This window comes from Heptranchias perlo, unplaced genomic scaffold (assembly GCF_035084215.1).
Source record: "Heptranchias perlo isolate sHepPer1 unplaced genomic scaffold, sHepPer1.hap1 HAP1_SCAFFOLD_66, whole genome shotgun sequence".
In the NCBI taxonomy this organism is placed as follows: domain Eukaryota; kingdom Metazoa; phylum Chordata; class Chondrichthyes; order Hexanchiformes; family Hexanchidae; genus Heptranchias; species Heptranchias perlo.
Genome location: NW_027139688.1, coordinates 4,101,469 through 4,119,897, shown reverse-complemented (window position 1 = coordinate 4,119,897; position 18,429 = coordinate 4,101,469). Strand labels below are relative to the sequence as shown.

Here is an 18,429-nt window from a genome sequence, read left to right as displayed (position 1 = left end):
AGTGTGTACACTGGGGAATGGGGGAGAGTCTGGACAGAGAAACAGTGTGTACACTGGGGAATGGGGGAGAGTCTGGACAGAGACACAGTGTGTACACTGGGGAATGGGGGAGAGTCTGGACAGAGAAACAGTGTGTACACTGGGGAATGGGGGGAGAGTCTGGACAGAGAAACAGTGTGTACACTGGGGAATGGGGGGAGAGTCTGGACAGAGACACAGTGTGTACACTGGGGAATGGGGGAGAGTCTGGACAGAGACACAGTGTGTACACTGGGGAATGGGGGAGAGTCTGGGCAGAGAAACAGTGTGTACACTGGGGAATGGGGGGAGAGTCTGGACAGAGACACAGTGTGTACACTGGGGAATGGGGGAGAGTCTGGACAGAGACACAGTGTGTACACTGGGGAATGGGGGGAGAGTCTGGACAGAGACACAGTGTGTACACTGGGGAATGGGGGGAGAGTCTGGACAGAGAAACAGTGTGTACACTGGGGAATGGGGGGAGAGTCTGGACAGAGACACAGTGTGTACACTGGGGAATGGGGGGAGAGTCTGGACAGAGACACAGTGTGTACACTGGGGAATGGGGGAGAGTCTGGACAGAGACACAGTGTGTACACTGGGGAATGGGGGGAGAGTCTGGACAGAGAAACAGTGTGTACACTGGGGAATGGGGGAGAGTCTGGACAGAGACACAGTGTGTACACTGGGGAATGGAGGAGAGTCTGGACAGAGAAACAGTGTGTACACTGGGGAATGGGGGGAGAGTCTGGGCAGAGAAACTGTGTGTACACTGGGGAATGGGGGGAGAGTCTGGACAGAGAAACAGTGTGTACACTGGGGAATGGGGGGAGAGTCTGGACAGAGAAACAGTGTGTACACTGGGGAATGGGGGGAGAGTCTGGACAGAGACACAGTGTGTACACTGGGGAATGGGGGGAGAGTCTGGACAGAGACACAGTGTGTACACTGGGGAATGGGGGGAGAGTCTGGACAGAGACACAGTGTGTACACTGGGGAATGGGGGAGAGTCTGGACAGAGAAACAGTGTGTACACTGGGGAATGGGGGAGAGTCTGGACAGAGAAACAGTGTGTACACTGGGGAATGGGGGAGAGTCTGGACAGAGACACAGTGTGTACACTGGGGAATGGGGGAGAGTCTGGACAGAGACACAGTGTGTACACTGGGGAATGGGGGGAGAGTCTGGACAGAGAAACAGTGTGTACACTGGGGAATGGGGGAGAGTCTGGACAGAGACACAGTGTACACTGGGGAATGGGGGGAGAGTCTGGACAGAGACACAGTGTGTACACTGGGGAATGGGGGAGAGTCTGGACAGAGAAACAGTGTGTACACTGGGGAATGGGGGAGAGTCTGGACAGAGAAACAGTGTGTACACTGGGGAATGGGGGAGAGTCTGGACAGAGAAACAGTGTGTACACTGGGGAATGGGGGAGAGTCTGGACAGAGAAACAGTGTGTACACTGGGGAATGGGGGAGAGTCTGGACAGAGACACAGTGTGTACACTGGGGAATGGGGGGAGAGTCTGGACAGAGACACAGTGTGTACACTGGGGAATGGGGGGAGAGTCTGGGCAGAGACACAGTGTGTACACTGGGGAATGGGGGAGAGTCTGGGCAGAGACACAGTGTGTACACTGGGGAATGGGGGGAGAGTCTGGACAGAGACACAGTGTGTACACTGGGGAATGGGGGAGAGTCTGGACAGAGAAACAGTGTGTACACTGGGGAATGGGGGGAGAGTCTGGACAGAGAAACAGTGTGTACACTGGGGAATGGGGGGAGAGTCTGGACAGAGAAACAGTGTGTACACTGGGGAATGGGGGAGAGTCTGGACAGAGACACAGTGTGTACACTGGGGAATGGGGGGAGAGTCTGGACAGAGAAACAGTGTGTACACTGGGGAATGGGGGGAGAGTCTGGACAGAGACACAGTGTGTACACTGGGGAATGGGGGGAGAGTCTGGACAGAGACACAGTGTGTACACTGGGGAATGGGGGAGAGTCTGGACAGAGACACAGTGTGTACACTGGGGAATGGGGGGAGAGTCTGGACAGAGAAACAGTGTGTACACTGGGGAATGGGGGGAGAGTCTGGACAGAGACACAGTGTGTACACTGGGGAATGGGGGGAGAGTCTGGACAGAGACACAGTGTGTACACTGGGGAATGGGGGAGAGTCTGGACAGAGACACAGTGTGTACACTGGGGAATGGGGGGAGAGTCTGGACAGAGAAACAGTGTGTACACTGGGGAATGGGGGGAGAGTCTGGACAGAGACACAGTGTGTACACTGGGGAATGGGGGGAGAGTCTGGACAGAGAAACAGTGTGTACACTGGGGAATGGGGGGAGAGTCTGGACAGAGACACAGTGTGTACACTGGGGAATGGGGGGAGAGTCTGGACAGAGACACAGTGTGTACACTGGGGAATGGGGGAGAGTCTGGACAGAGACACAGTGTGTACACTGGGGAATGGGGGAGAGTCTGGACAGAGAAACAGTGTGTACACTGGGGAATGGGGGGAGAGTCTGGACAGAGAAACAGTGTGTACACTGGGGAATGGGGGAGAGTCTGGACAGAGACACAGTGTGTACACTGGGGAATGGGGGGAGAGTCTGGACAGAGACACAGTGTGTACACTGGGGAATGGGGGAGAGTCTGGACAGAGACACAGTGTACACTGGGGAATGGGGGGAGAGTCTGGACAGAGAAACAGTGTGTACACTGGGGAATGGGGGAGAGTCTGGACAGAGACACAGTGTGTACACTGGGGAATGGGGGGAGAGTCTGGACAGAGACACAGTGTGTACACTGGGGAACGGGGGGAGAGTCTGGACAGAGACACAGTGTGTACACTGGGGAATGGGGGGAGAGTCTGGACAGAGACACAGTGTGTACACTGGGCAATGGGGGGAGAGTCTGGACAGAGACACAGTGTGTACACTGGGGAATGGGGGAGAGTCTGGACAGAGAAACAGTGTACACTGGGGAATGGGGGGAGAGTCTGGACAGAGACACAGTGTGTACACTGGGGAATGGGGGGAGAGTCTGGACAGAGAAACAGTGTGTACACTGGGGAATGGGGGAGAGTCTGGACAGAGACACAGTGTGTACACTGGGGAATGGGGGAGAGTCTGGACAGAGACACAGTGTGTACACTGGGGAATGGGGGGAGAGTCTGGACAGAGACACAGTGTGTACACTGGGGAATGGGGGGAGAGTCTGGACAGAGAAACAGTGTGTACACTGGGGAATGGGGGAGAGTCTGGACAGAGACACAGTGTGTACACTGGGGAATGGGGGAGAGTCTGGGCAGAGAAACAGTGTGTACACTGGGGAATGGGGGAGAGTCTGGACAGAGAAACAGTGTGTACACTGGGGAATGGGGGAGAGTCTGGACAGAGAAACAGTGTGTACACTGGGGAATGGGGGGAGAGTCTGGACAGAGACACAGTGTGTACACTGGGGAATGGGGGAGAGTCTGGACAGAGAAACAGTGTGTACACTGGGGAATGGGGGAGAGTCTGGACAGAGAAACAGTGTGTACACTGGGGAATGGGGGGAGAGTCTGGACAGAGACACAGTGTGTACACTGGGGAATGGGGGGAGAGTCTGGACAGAGACACAGTGTGTACACTGGGGAATGGGGGAGAGTCGTGTCTCTCCCCACCCCCTCTTCCAAATATGGATGAATATCGAATCCCTGAACCTCTCAGCACAGGAGGAGGCCAATTGGCCCATTTTGCCTGTACCTGCTCTTTGATCAGGTATCCAATTCGCCCCACTGCCCTCCTCGTCCCCCCAGCTGAGTATCCTGTCTTTATTTTCAGCAGCTGTGTATTCACTCACTATTCTTGCTTTCTGTCTCTCTGGTCATTGCCTGGGCCAGGAAGAAGTTACAGAAACAATACGTTCGCTGTGAATTTGACGGATGCGGGAAAATAGTCTCCAATCCACAGTATTTGAAGGTAAGAAATCTGCTATTGTGTTCAGTATCTGTCCTGGGAGAGTTTGGGATGGTGTCGAGGGAGCTTTACTCTGTATCTAACCCTGTACCTGAACATAAGAACATAAGAAATAGGAGCAGGAGTAGGCCAATCGGCCCCTCGAGCCTGCTCCGCCATTCAATAAGATCATGGCTGATCTGATCCTAACCTCAAATCTAAATTCATGTCCAATTTCCTGCCCGCTCCCTGTAACCCCTAATTCCCTTTACTTCTAGGAAACTGTCTATTTCTGTTTTAAATTTATTACCTGCCCTGGGAGTGTTTGATGGGACAGTGTAGAGGGAGCTTTACTTTGTATCTAACCCGTGCTGTACCTGCCCTGGGGAGTGATTGATGGGACAGTGTTGAGGGAGCTTTACTCTGTATCTAACCCTGTACCTGCCCTGAGAGTGTTTGATGTGACAGTGTAGAGGGAGCTTTACTCTGTATCTAACCCTGTACCTGCCCTGGGAGTGTTTGATGGGACAGTGTAGAGGGAGCTTTACTCTGTATCTAACCCTGTACCTGCCCTGGGAGTGTTTGATGGGACAGTGTAGAGGGAGCTTTACTCTGTATCTAACCCTGTACCTGCCCTGCGAGTGTTTGATGGGACAGTGTAGAGGGAGCTTTACTCTGTATCTAACCCTGTACCTGCCCTGGGAGTGTTTGATGGGACAGTGTAGAGGGAGCTTTACTCTGTATCTAACCCTGTACCTGACCCTGGGAGTGTTTGATGGGACAGTGTAGAGGGAGCTTTACTCTGTATCTAACCCTGTACCTGCCCTGGGAGTGTTTGACGGGACAGTGTAGAGGGAGCTTTACTCTGTATCTAACCCTGTACCTGACCCTGGGAGTGTTTGATGGGACAGTGTAGAGGGAGCTTTACTCTGTATCTAACCCTGTACCTGACCCTGGGAGTGTTTGATGGGACAGTGTAGAGGGAGCTTTACTCTGTATCTAACCCTGTACCTGACCCTGGGAGTGTTTGATGGGACAGTGTAGAGGGAGCTTTACTCTGTATCTAACCCTGTACCTGCCCTGGGAGTGTTTGATGGGACAGTGTAGAGGGAGCTTTACTCTGTATCCAACCCTGTACCTGCCCTGGGAGTGTTTGACGGGACAGTGTAGAGGGAGCTTTACTCTGTATCTCACCCTGTACCTGCCCTGGGAGTGTTTGACGGGACAGTGTAGATGGAGCTTTACTCTGTATCTAACCCTGTACCTGACCCTGGGAGTGTTTGACGGGACAGTATAGAGGGAGCTTTCCTCTGTATCTAACCCTGTACCTGACCCTGTGAGTGTTTGATGGGACAGTGTAGAGGGAGCTTTACTCTGTATCTAACCCTGTACCTGCCCTGAGAGTGTTTGATGGGACAGTGTAGAGGGAGCTTTACTCTGTATCTAACCCTGTACCTGACCCTGTGAGTGTTTGATGGGACAGTGTAGAGGGAGCTTTACTCTGTATCTAACCCTGTACCTGCCCTGGGAGTGTTTGACGGGACAGTGTAGAGGGAGCTTTACTCTGTATCTAACCCTGTACCTGACCCTGTGAGTGTTTGATGGGACAGTGTAGAGGGAGCTTTACTCTGTATCTAACCCTGTACCTGCCCTGAGAGTGTTTGATGGGACAGTGTAGAGGGAGCTTTACTCTGTATCTAACCCTGTACCTGCCCTGGGAGTGTTTGATGGGACAGTGTAGAGGGAGCTTTACTCTGTATCTAACCCCAGCCTGTTCAGCCTTTCCTGATCAGGATGATACCAGAACTGAGAGGATATACTTGTGAACCTTTCTTGCACCTTCTCCAGTGCCTCGACATCTTTTTTATAAAATGGAGACCAGGACCACTAGTGTGGTCTCACCCAGGTTAACATAACTTCTCTGCTTTTCAATTCTGTTCTTCCCAAAATGAACTCCAGTGCTTGGTTTGCCTTTTTTATGGCATTATTAACCTGCGTCACTAGTTTTTAATGATTTGTGTATCTGTACCCCCAGATCCCTCTGCTCCTCTACCTCATTTAGACTCTTATTCTCCAAGCAGTGTGTGGCCTCCTTATTCTTCCTATCAAAATGCACCTCCTCTCACTTATCTATATTGAAATTCATTTGCCAATTACACGCCCGTTCTGCAAGTTTATTCATGTCCTCTTGTATTTTGACTCATTCTTCCTTTATATTAACTCCACCCCCCAATTTGATGTGATTCTGATCCCCGAGTCCAAATCATGAATGTAAATGGTGGACAACAGTGGCCCCAGCACTGATCATCAGGAGTGGGGTAAATACTAGAGTCCATTATAAAAGATGTGATAACAGAACACTGGAGGGCATTAACTGGATTGGATGTAACTAGCAGAATAGATAGGGGAGAACCAGTGGATGTGGTGTACTTGGATTTTCAGAAGGCTTTTGATAAGGTCCCACACAAGAGGTTAGTGTGCAAAATTAAAGCACATGGGATTGGGGGGAATATCCTGGCATGGATTGAGAATTGGTTGACAGACAGGAAACAGAGAGTAGGAATAAACGGGTCTTTTTCCGGGTGGCAGGCAGTGACTAGTGGGGTACCGCAGGGATCAGTGCTTGGGCCCCAGCTATTCACAATATATATCAATGATTTGGATGAGGGAACTAAATGCAACATTTCCAAGTTTGCAGACGACACAAAGCTGGGGTGGAATGTGAGCTGTGAGGAGGATGCAAAGAGGCTCCAATGTGATTTAGACAAGTTGGGTGAGTGGGCAAGAACATGGCAGATGCAGTACAACGTGGATAAATGTGAGGTTATCCACTTTGGTTGTGAAAACAGAAAGGCAGATTATTATCTGAAAGGTGATAGATTGGGAAAAGTGAGGTGCAACGAGACCTGGGTGCCCTTGTACACCAGTCGCTGATGTGGAGATGCCGGTGATGGACTGGGGTGGACAAATGTAAGGAACCTTACAACACCAGGTTATGGTCCAAACTGTTGGACAATAACCTGGTGTTGTAAGATTCCTTACATTTGACCAGTCGCTGAAAGCGAGCATTCAGGTGCAGCAAGCAGTTCGGAAGGCGAATGGTATGTTGGCCTTCATTGCAAGAGGATTTGAGTACAGGAACAGGGATGTCTTACTGCAGTTATACACGGCCTTGGTGAGACCACATCTGGAGTATTGTGTGCAGTTTTGGTCTCCTTATCTGAGGCAGGATATCCTTGCCATGGAGGGAGTGCAACGAAGGTTCACCAGACTGATTCCAGGGATGGCAGGACTGACGTATGAGGAGAGATTGGGTCGACTCGGCCGATATTCACTCGAGTTTAGAAGAATGAGAGGTGATCTCATCGACACATATAAAATTCTAACAGGACGAGACAGACTGGATGCAGGGAGGATGTTCCCGATGGCTGGGGAGTCCAGAACCAGGGGTCACAGTCTCAGGATACGGGTTTTGCCATTTAGAACCGAGATGAGGAGAAATGTCTTCACTCAGAGGGTGGTGAACCTGTGGAATTCTCTACCACAGAAGGCAGTGGAGGCCAAGTCATTCGATGTATTCAAGAAGGAGATCGATATATTTCTTAATGCTAAAGGGATCAAGGGACATGTGGAAAAAGCGGGAACAGGGTACTGAGTTAGACGATCAGCCATGATCATTTTGAATGGCGGAGCAGGCCCGAAGGGCCGAATGGCCGACTCCTGCTCCTATTTTCCACGTTTCTATGATCCCTGTGGAACACTACTTCCCACATTTTGACAGTCTGAGTCGCTGCTCTTAACCGTTACTGCTCTGTAACCAGCTTGCTATCCGTTCTGCTACCTGTCCCTTGACTCCACATGCTGACCTTAGTCATGACACTACCATGCAGTTCCTTTATCGAATTGCCTCTGCTGTCTCTCGCTCCCACTCGCCTGCCGCCCACACGCTCTCCCTCCCTCTCCCTCCCTCTCCCTCCCTCCCTCTCCCTCCCTCCCTCTCCCTCCCTCCCTCTCCCTCCCTCCCTCTCCCTCCCTCTCTGACCCTCCACGCCCACCCTCTCTCACCTTGCTCTGTTTTCTTATTGCAGCGTCACATCAAGTACCAGCACATACTGCAGAGAAGCTTTGCCTGTTCCTACCCGACCTGTGGACGCATCTTCCGGTTCAAAACACAGATGGAAGAGCACGAGAAGTTACACAGCGGTAAGTGGGGCTCGGCCAGTCCGTGGGGAAACCCCCCCAGCCTTTGTCAATCTCCCACTGCTGTCACACTCCATCACGTGGCTTGTCGCTGGAGATCACTCCCATCGTCACCGTTACGCCCACCTCTCTGGAGAATTGTAGCCCAGTCCTGGCTTGGTACCACCTCTCCTCCTGCTCTTAATAGTGGCCGTCGAGTCTTTTGTGTCCTCCTGAAAGACGGCCCCCTCCCCGGCAGGGCGGCGCTCCCTCGGAGCTGCCCCTCCCCGGCAGGGCGGCGCTCCCTCGGAGCTGCCCCTCCCCGGCAGGGCGGCGCTCCCTCGGAGCTGCCCCTCCCCGGCAGGGCGGCGCTCCCTCGGAGCTGCCCCTCCCCGGCAGGGCGGCGCTCCCTCGGAGCTGCCCCGGGAGTGTCGGCCTGGACTGTGCACTCGAGGTCGGAGTGCTGCCCAGTGAGCCAGGCTGACCCTTCCCACACCAGCTGCTGATCAGCACGGTGACCTGAAGTAGCCGCTTTCTGTTGCCATGAGGAGGAGGGGCTGCACCGTTTAAAGCTTCAGTCTTAAACGAGCAGCTCATCCCCACTCCCGTCCCACCTCGGTCCCACTCTGTCCCAACCTGCAGGTACATCAGGAGTCTCCTGCCTTCCTCGGACATTCACACTGGGCTTTGTTTCCAGACCAGCGGAATTATATCTGTGAATACTGCGGCAGAGCTTTCAAGACTGACAAGAACCTGGTGGTACACAGACGCATTCATACTGGAGAGAAACCATTGCAGTGAGTATCGGGGGGAATTCTGATCTGCTCCGCCTCCGCCTCCCTCTCCCTCTCCCTCTGTTTTCTAATCTCGCTCCTGAAAGGTCTGGCTCTAATTTTTAGACTGTGCCCCGACTCCGAGAATCCCCAACGAGCGGAAATAGTTTCTCTCTATCCACCCTATCCGTTCCCCTTAATATCTTATAAACTTCGATCAGATCACCCCTTGACCTTCGAAACTCGAGAGAATACAACCCCAATTTGTGTAATCTCTCCTCGTAACTTAACCCTTGAAGTCCGGGTATCATTCTAGTAAACCTACGCTGCACTCCCTCCAAGGCCAATATCGGTGCACAGAACTGCTCACAGTACTCCAGGTGCGGTCTAACCAGAGTTTTGTAAAGCTGCAGCATAACTTCTGCCCGCTTGTACTCCAGTCCTCCAGATATAAAGGCCAGCATTCCATTAGCCTTATTGACTATTTTCTGCACCTGTTCATGACACTTCAATGATCCATGTACCTGAACCCCGAAGTCCCTTTGGACATCCACTGTTTTTAACTTTTTACCATTTAGAAAGTACCCTGTTCGATCCTTTTTTGATCCAAAGTGGATGACCTCACATTTGTCTACATTGAATTCCATTTGCCACAGTTTTGCCCATTCACCGAATCTATCAATATCGCTTTGTAATTTTATGCTTTCATCTCTCGCTCTCTCCCTCTCTCTTCCTCCTTCCCCCCCCCCCCCTGCCCCCCGTGTTTCTGACTCTCTCCTCTCCCCCTCTCTCCCTGTGTTTCTGACTCTCCCCCTCTGACCCTTTCTCCCTGTGTCTCTGACCCTCTCTCCCTGTGTCTCTGACCCTCTCTCCCTGTGTCTCTGACCCTCTCTCCCTGTGTCTCTGACCCTCTCTCCCTGTGTCTCTGACCCTCTCTCCCTGTGTCTCTGACCCTCTCTCCCTGTGTCTCTGACCCTCTCTCCCTGTGTCTCTGACCCTCTCTCCCTGTGTCTCTGACCCTCTCTCCCTGTGTCTCTGACCCTCTCTCCCTGTGTCTCTGACCCTCTCTCCCTGTGTCTCTGACCCTCTCTCCCTGTGTCTCTGACCTCTCTCTCCCTGTGTCTCTGACCCTCTCTCCCTGTGTCTCTGACCCTCTCTCCCTGTGTCTCTGACCCTCTCTCCCTGTGTCTCTGACCCTCTCTCCCTGTGTCTCTGACCCTCTCTCCCTGTGTCTCTGACCCTCTCTCCCTGTGTCTCTGACCCTCTCTCCCTGTGTCTCTGACCCTCTCTCCCTGTGTCTCTGACCCTCTCTCCCTGTGTCTCTGACCCTCTCTCCCTGTGTCTCTGACCCTCTCTCCCTGTGTCTCTGACCCTCTCTCCCTGTGTCTCTGACCCTCTCTCCCTGTGTCTCTGACCCTCTCTCCCTGTGTCTCTGACCCTCTCTCCCTGTGTCTCTGACCCTCTCTCCCTGTGTCTCTGACCCTCTCTCCCTGTGTCTCTGACCCTCTCTCCCTGTGTCTCTGACCCTCTCTCCCTGTGTCTCTGACCCTCTCTCCCTGTGTCTCTGACCCTCTCTCCCTGTGTCTCTGACCCTCTCTCCCTGTGTCTCTGACCCTCTCTCCCTGTGTCTCTGACCCTCTCTCCCTGTGTCTCTGACCCTCTCTCCCTGTGTCTCTGACCCTCTCTCCCTGTGTCTCTGACCCTCTCTCCCTGTGTCTCTGACCCTCTCTCCCTGTGTCTCTGACCCTCTCTCCCTGTGTCTCTGACCCTCTCTCCCTGTGTCTCTGACCCTCTCTCCCTGTGTCTCTGACCCTCTCTCCCTGTGTCTCTGACCCTCTCTCCCTGTGTCTCTGACCCTCTCTCCCTGTGTCTCTGACCCTCTCTCCCTGTGTCTCTGACCCTCTCTCCCTGTGTCTCTGACGCTCTCTCCCTGTGTCTCTGACGCTCTCTCCCTGTGTCTCTGACGCTCTCTCCCTGTGTCTCTGACGCTCTCTCCCTGTGTCTCTGACGCTCTCTCCCTGTGTCTCTGACGCTCTCTCCCTGTGTCTCTGACGCTCTCTCCCTGTGTCTCTGACGCTCTCTCCCTGTGTCTCTGACGCTCTCTCCCTGTGTCTCTGACGCTCTCTCCCTGTGTCTCTGACGCTCTCTCCCTGTGTCTCTGACGCTCTCTCCCTGTGTCTCTGACGCTCTCTCCCTGTGTCTCTGACGCTCTCTCCCTGTGTCTCTGACGCTCTCTCCCTGTGTCTCTGACGCTCTCTCCCTGTGTCTCTGACGCTCTCTCCCTGTGTCTCTGACGCTCTCTCCCTGTGTCTCTGACGCTCTCTCCCTGTGTCTCTGACGCTCTCTCCCTGTGTCTCTGACGCTCTCTCCCTGTGTCTCTGACGCTCTCTCCCTGTGTCTCTGACGCTCTCTCCCTGTGTCTCTGACGCTCTCTCCCTGTGTCTCTGACGCTCTCTCCCTGTGTCTCTGACGCTCTCTCCCTGTGTCTCTGACGCTCTCTCCCTGTGTCTCTGACGCTCTCTCCCTGTGTCTCTGACGCTCTCTCCCTGTGTCTCTGACGCTCTCTCCCTGTGTCTCTGACGCTCTCTCCCTGTGTCTCTGACGCTCTCTCCCTGTGTCTCTGACGCTCTCTCCCTGTGTCTCTGACGCTCTCTCCCTGTGTCTCTGACGCTCTCTCCCTGTGTCTCTGACGCTCTCTCCCTGTGTCTCTGACGCTCTCTCCCTGTGTCTCTGACGCTCTCTCCCTGTGTCTCTGACGCTCTCTCCCTGTGTCTCTGACGCTCTCTCCCTGTGTCTCTGACGCTCTCTCCCTGTGTCTCTGACGCTCTCTCCCTGTGTCTCTGACGCTCTCTCCCTGTGTCTCTGACGCTCTCTCCCTGTGTCTCTGACGCTCTCTCCCTGTGTCTCTGACGCTCTCTCCCTGTGTCTCTGACGCTCTCTCCCTGTGTCTCTGACGCTCTCTCCCTGTGTCTCTGACGCTCTCTCCCTGTGTCTCTGACGCTCTCTCCCTGTGTCTCTGACGCTCTCTCCCTGTGTCTCTGACGCTCTCTCCCTGTGTCTCTGACGCTCTCTCCCTGTGTCTCTGACGCTCTCTCCCTGTGTCTCTGACGCTCTCTCCCTGTGTCTCTGACGCTCTCTCCCTGTGTCTCTGACGCTCTCTCCCTGTGTCTCTGACGCTCTCTCCCTGTGTCTCTGACGCTCTCTCCCTGTGTCTCTGACGCTCTCTCCCTGTGTCTCTGACGCTCTCTCCCTGTGTCTCTGACGCTCTCTCCCTGTGTCTCTGACGCTCTCTCCCTGTGTCTCTGACGCTCTCTCCCTGTGTCTCTGACGCTCTCTCCCTGTGTCTCTGACGCTCTCTCCCTGTGTCTCTGACGCTCTCTCCCTGTGTCTCTGACGCTCTCTCCCTGTGTCTCTGACGCTCTCTCCCTGTGTCTCTGACGCTCTCTCCCTGTGTCTCTGACGCTCTCTCCCTGTGTCTCTGACGCTCTCTCCCTGTGTCTCTGACGCTCTCTCCCTGTGTCTCTGACGCTCTCTCCCTGTGTCTCTGACGCTCTCTCCCTGTGTCTCTGACGCTCTCTCCCTGTGTCTCTGACGCTCTCTCCCTGTGTCTCTGACCCTCTCTCCCTGTGTCTCTGACCCTCTCTCCCTGTGTCTCTGACCCTCTCTCCCTGTGTCTCTGACCCTCTCTCCCTGTGTCTCTGACCCTCTCTCCCTGTGTCTCTGACCCTCTCTCCCTGTGTCTCTGACCCTCTCTCCCTGTGTCTCTGACCCTCTCTCCCTGTGTCTCTGACCCTCTCTCCCTGTGTCTCTGACCCTCTCTCCCTGTGTCTCTGACCCTCTCTCCCTGTGTCTCTGACCCTCTCTCCCTGTGTCTCTGACCCTCTCTCCCTGTGTCTCTGACCCTCTCTCCCTGTGTCTCTGACCCTCTCTCCCTGTGTCTCTGACCCTCTCTCCCTGTGTCTCTGACCCTCTCTCCCTGTGTCTCTGACCCTCTCTCCCTGTGTCTCTGACCCTCTCTCCCTGTGTCTCTGACCCTCTCTCCCTGTGTCTCTGACCCTCTCTCCCTGTGTCTCTGACCCTCTCTCCCTGTGTCTCTGACCCTCTCTCCCTGTGTCTCTGACCCTCTCTCCCTGTGTCTCTGACCCTCTCTCCCTGTGTCTCTGACCCTCTCTCCCTGTGTCTCTGACCCTCTCTCCCTGTGTCTCTGACCCTCTCTCCCTGTGTCTCTGACCCTCTCTCCCTGTGTCTCTGACCCTCTCTCCCTGTGTCTCTGACCCTCTCTCCCTGTGTCTCTGACCCTCTCTCCCTGTGTCTCTGACCCTCTCTCCCTGTGTCTCTGACCCTCTCTCCCTGTGTCTCTGACCCTCTCTCCCTGTGTCTCTGACCCCTCTCTCCCTGTGTCTCTGACCCTCTCTCCCTGTGTCTCTGACCCTCTCTCCCTGTGTCTCTGACCCTCTCTCCCTGTGTCTCTGACCCTCTCTCCCTGTGTCTCTGACCCTCTCTCCCTGTGTCTCTGACCCTCTCTCCCTGTGTCTCTGACCCTCTCTCCCTGTGTCTCTGACCCTCTCTCCCTGTGTCTCTGACCCTCTCTCCCTGTGTCTCTGACCCTCTCTCCCTGTGTCTCTGACCCTCTCTCCCTGTGTCTCTGACCCCCTCTCCCTGTGTCTCTGACCCCCTCTCCCTGTGTCTCTGACCCCCTCTCCCTGTGTCTCTGACCCCCTCTCCCTGTGTCTCTGACCCCCTCTCCCTGTGTCTCTGACCCCCTCTCCCTGTGTCTCTGACCCCCTCTCCCTGTGTCTCTGACCCCCTCTCCCTGTGTCTCTGACCCCCTCTCCCTGTGTCTCTGACCCCCTCTCCCTGTGTCTCTGACCCCCTCTCCCTGTGTCTCTGACCCCCTCTCCCTGTGTCTCTGACCCCCTCTCCCTGTGTCTCTGACCCCCTCTCCCTGTGTCTCTGACCCCCTCTCCCTGTGTCTCTGACCCCCTCTCCCTGTGTCTCTGACCCCCTCTCCCTGTGTCTCTGACCCCCTCTCCCTGTGTCTCTGACCCCCTCTCCCTGTGTCTCTGACCCCCTCTCCCTGTGTCTCTGACCCCCTCTCCCTGTGTCTCTGACCCCCTCTCCCTGTGTCTCTGACCCCCTCTCCCTGTGTCTCTGACCCCCTCTCCCTGTGTCTCTGACCCCCTCTCCCTGTGTCTCTGACCCCCTCTCCCTGTGTCTCTGACCCCCTCTCCCTGTGTCTCTGACCCCCTCTCCCTGTGTCTCTGACCCCCTCTCCCTGTGTCTCTGACCCCCTCTCCCTGTGTCTCTGACCCCCTCTCCCTGTGTCTCTGACCCCCTCTCCCTGTGTCTCTGACCCCCTCTCCCTGTGTCTCTGACCCCCTCTCCCTGTGTCTCTGACCCCCTCTCCCTGTGTCTCTGACCCCCTCTCCCTGTGTCTCTGACCCCCTCTCCCTGTGTCTCTGACCCCCTCTCCCTGTGTCTCTGACCCCCTCTCCCTGTGTCTCTGACCCCCTCTCCCTGTGTCTCTGACCCCCTCTCCCTGTGTCTCTGACCCCCTCTCCCTGTGTCTCTGACCCCCTCTCCCTGTGTCTCTGACCCCCTCTCCCTGTGTCTCTGACCCCCTCTCCCTGTGTCTCTGACCCCCTCTCCCTGTGTCTCTGACCCCCTCTCCCTGTGTCTCTGACCCCCTCTCCCTGTGTCTCTGACCCCCTCTCCCTGTGTCTCTGACCCCCTCTCCCTGTGTCTCTGACCCCCTCTCCCTGTGTCTCTGACCCCCTCTCCCTGTGTCTCTGACCCCCTCTCCCTGTGTCTCTGACCCCCTCTCCCTGTGTCTCTGACCCCCTCTCCCTGTGTCTCTGACCCCCTCTCCCTGTGTCTCTGACCCCCTCTCCCTGTGTCTCTGACCCCCTCTCCCTGTGTCTCTGACCCCCTCTCCCTGTGTCTCTGACCCCCTCTCCCTGTGTCTCTGACCCCCTCTCCCTGTGTCTCTGACCCCCTCTCCCTGTGTCTCTGACCCCCTCTCCCTGTGTCTCTGACCCCCTCTCCCTGTGTCTCTGACCCCCTCTCCCTGTGTCTCTGACCCCCTCTCCCTGTGTCTCTGACCCCCTCTCCCTGTGTCTCTGACCCCCTCTCCCTGTGTCTCTGACCCCCTCTCCCTGTGTCTCTGACCCCCTCTCCCTGTGTCTCTGACCCCCTCTCCCTGTGTCTCTGACCCCCTCTCCCTGTGTCTCTGACCCCCTCTCCCTGTGTCTCTGACCCCCTCTCCCTGTGTCTCTGACCCCCTCTCCCTGTGTCTCTGACCCCCTCTCCCTGTGTCTCTGACGCCCTCTCCCTGTGTCTCTGACGCCCTCTCCCTGTGTCTCTGACGCCCTCTCCCTGTGTCTCTGACGCCCTCTCCCTGTGTCTCTGACGCCCTCTCCCTGTGTCTCTGACGCCCTCTCCCTGTGTCTCTGACGCCCTCTCCCTGTGTCTCTGACGCCCTCTCCCTGTGTCTCTGACGCCCTCTCCCTGTGTCTCTGACGCCCTCTCCCTGTGTCTCTGACGCCCTCTCCCTGTGTCTCTGACGCCCTCTCCCTGTGTCTCTGACGCCCTCTCCCTGTGTCTCTGACGCCTCTCTCCCTGTGTCTCTGACGCTCTCTCCCTGTGTCTCTGACGCTCTCTCCCTGTGTCTCTGACGCTCTCTCCCTGTGTCTCTGACGCTCTCTCCCTGTGTCTCTGACGCTCTCTCCCTGTGTCTCTGACGCTCTCTCCCTGTGTCTCTGACGCTCTCTCCCTGTGTCTCTGACGCTCTCTCCCTGTGTCTCTGACCTCCCTTCTCCTCTCAGTCCCGGTGTCTCTGACGCTCTCATTCTGTTCTGACCTCATCTCCACTGTGTCTCGGACGCTCTTCTTCACGTGTCTCTGACGCTCTCTTCCCGGTCTCTGACGCTCTCTCCTGTGTCTCTGACCTCTCCTCCTCCTTCCCCCCCTCCCCCCCCGTGTTTCTGACTCTTTCCCCCTCCCCCTCCTTCCCCCCCTACCCCCCCGTGTTTCTGACTCTTTCCCCCTCCCCCTCCTTCCCCCCCCTACCCCCCCGTGTTTCTGACTCTTTCCCCCTCCCCCTCCTTCCCCCCCCTACCCCCCCGTGTTTCTGACTCTTTCCCCCTCCCCCTCCTTCCCCCCCCTACCCCCCCGTGTTTCTGACTCTTTCCCCCTCCCCCTCTCTCCCTGTGTTTCTGACCCTCTCTCTCTCTCTCTCTCCCTCTCTAGGTGTGAGATCTGTGGATTTACCTGTAGACAGAAAGCCTCCTTGAACTGGCACATGAAGAAACACGATGCCGAGTCCGGCTATCAGTTCTCCTGCGAGATCTGCGGGAAGAGGTTTGAGAAAAAGGACAATGTGTCAGCTCACAAGAGCAAGAGCCACCCGGAGACGCTGGTCTCTGTCAACAATCTGGAGGCTCTGGAGGCAAGTGGAGCTTTTGGGGTCTGTTCCAGCTTCAGCGAGAGTGTGTACTTTATGGCATCGTGTCATCTGCCTGGCGAGGGTGGATTGGAGGGCACCAGCCTGGCAGCCGAGGAGACTTAACGCTGCTTACATGACACAGATCGCACACCAGGCATTCAACGGCGGCCTGAGGCAGAAGAGAGAAAGGCCATCTAGGACTGGCTGTCCCGAGGGTCCCCGCATCTCTGACCGAGGGTCCCCCTCATCTCCGACCAGCTGTCCCGAGGGTCCCCGCATCTCCGACCGAGGGTCCCCCTCATCACCGACCGGCTGTCCCGAGGGTCCCCGCATCTCCGACCGAGGGTCCCCCTCATCACCGACCGGCTGGGGTGAGGGGGGCTGGAGGAGCCCGTGGTTGGGGGAGGGGCCCAGTTCCTGGTGGACATTCACAGCTGAATCCGGCCTCGCCCTCCCCCTCCCCTCTGGATCTCCCCTTCTCCCCTCCTCCCCTCTGGATCTCCCCTCCTCCCCATCCCTCTTCTCCCCTCCTCCCCTCTGGATCTCCCCTCCCCTCTTCTCCCCTCCTCCCCTCTGGATCTCCCCCCCTCCTCTCCCCTCTGGATCTCCCCTCCTCCTCTCCCCTCCCCTCTGGATCTCCTCTCCCCTCCCCTCTGGATCTCCTCTCCCCTCCCCTCTGGATCTCCTCTCCCCTCCCCTCTGGATCTCCTCTCCCCTCCCCTCTGGATCTCCTCTCCCCTCCCCTCCCCTCTGGATCTCCTCTCCCCTCCCCTCCCCTCTGGATCTCCTCTCCCCTCCCCTCTGGATCTCCTCTCCCCTCCCCTCCCCTCTGGATCTCCTCTCCCCTCCCCTCCCCTCTGGATCTCCTCTCCCCTCCCCTCTGGATCTCTTCTCCCCTCCCCTCCCCTCTGGATCTCCCCCCACCCTCCCCTCCCCTCTGGATCTCCCCCTACCTATCCAATGAGTAACTGCAACGGAGCCACTCTGTCAGGAAAGGCCCAGGCTCGGTCTCTGGCCTGGATTGGGTGAGGGCTCGAGAATTGTCCTCGGGACCCTGGGGCGGGGGGAAGGGGGGGGTGGAGAGAAGGGGCTCTCTAACTACAGACTGGGGGGGGGGGGGGGGCGGAGGGTTGGGTTCCGCTGGTCCTGACTTGAGCTGTGAGCTCTTGTGTTTCTGAGCAGAATATTCAGTGAAACTGTGAAAGTTGCCCCACTTCCAGTTACCTGAATGTTCGACTGGGTCTGACTCCATGGAGAATCTCACACAACAGGACACGATAGCAGAATCTCCCAGTGATTCATCCTCTCTACCCCGCCTCTCCCCTGTCTCCCTCTCGGCCCCCCCTCGCCCCCCTCCCCCCTCCCCTCAGCTCCCCTCCCCTTCCCCCTTATCTTTTCTATTGCCAGATTCTTTGAATAAAAATGAGAAGAATGTAGTTTGTTTTTGAAGATTTTGGTCCTATTTTCAGGATTTGTAAATAGTGACAGTTACCGGCAATTGTACAGTCAGTAATGATGCCTGAATCCCACAGTACTAGGTGCTGCTTCATGGACGGGCACTGTCAGCTTCTTGTAATTGTATTACCGTACTAAAATATTATATCACAATAAAATCTTCGTCATATCCCTTCCTGCTAATTACACGTGTTTGCTCATTCAAGTTCCTAACTGTCTTCACCCTCGGGGGACCTGTGATCAAGTCCAGCCCCAGCCGGAGGTCGTGAAAGTCTCGTCTCTCTGCTTGCTGTAAGGACCCATGATTGGTCCAGAAATTGCTTAAAAATGGACAGAGAGCTGAGCAACGCTCCCTGCTGGTGGTGAAATCGAGGACCAGGTTCTGGCCTTCGCACGTGCGCAGTCAAATGAGGAAATCCGCAACTGGCTCCTCCCGGTTCACGAGTAATCTGATATCGCAGGCTGGAAACAAGAGACCAGCGTCAACTTGCTCATCTGCCCAGCGAGAAAGTAACTGGTCTCACTACAAAACATGATGTGGAGATGCCGGTGATGGACTGGGGTGGACAAATGTCAGAAGTCTAACAACACCAGGTTATAGTCCAACA

At 55.8% G+C, this 18,429-nt stretch overlaps 1 protein-coding gene across 1 annotated transcript in view; it reads left to right on the top strand.

Annotated features, from left to right (window-relative positions):
- The window catches only part of LOC137318189 (E3 ubiquitin-protein ligase ZFP91-like), a gene marked incomplete at its 5' end in the record, with an annotated part of 41,333 nt that extends 23,329 nt beyond the window's left edge, over positions 1 to 18,004 (top strand). The window contains 4 exons of the mRNA XM_067981147.1: positions 3,916 to 3,994; positions 8,059 to 8,173; positions 8,847 to 8,946; positions 16,171 to 18,004. Of these exons, the coding sequence (XP_067837248.1) occupies positions 3,916 to 3,994; positions 8,059 to 8,173; positions 8,847 to 8,946; positions 16,171 to 16,489 (613 nt within the window). The remainder of the gene's footprint in view (positions 1 to 3,915; positions 3,995 to 8,058; positions 8,174 to 8,846; positions 8,947 to 16,170) is intronic.
- Between the last annotated feature and the right edge of the window lie 425 nt (positions 18,005 to 18,429).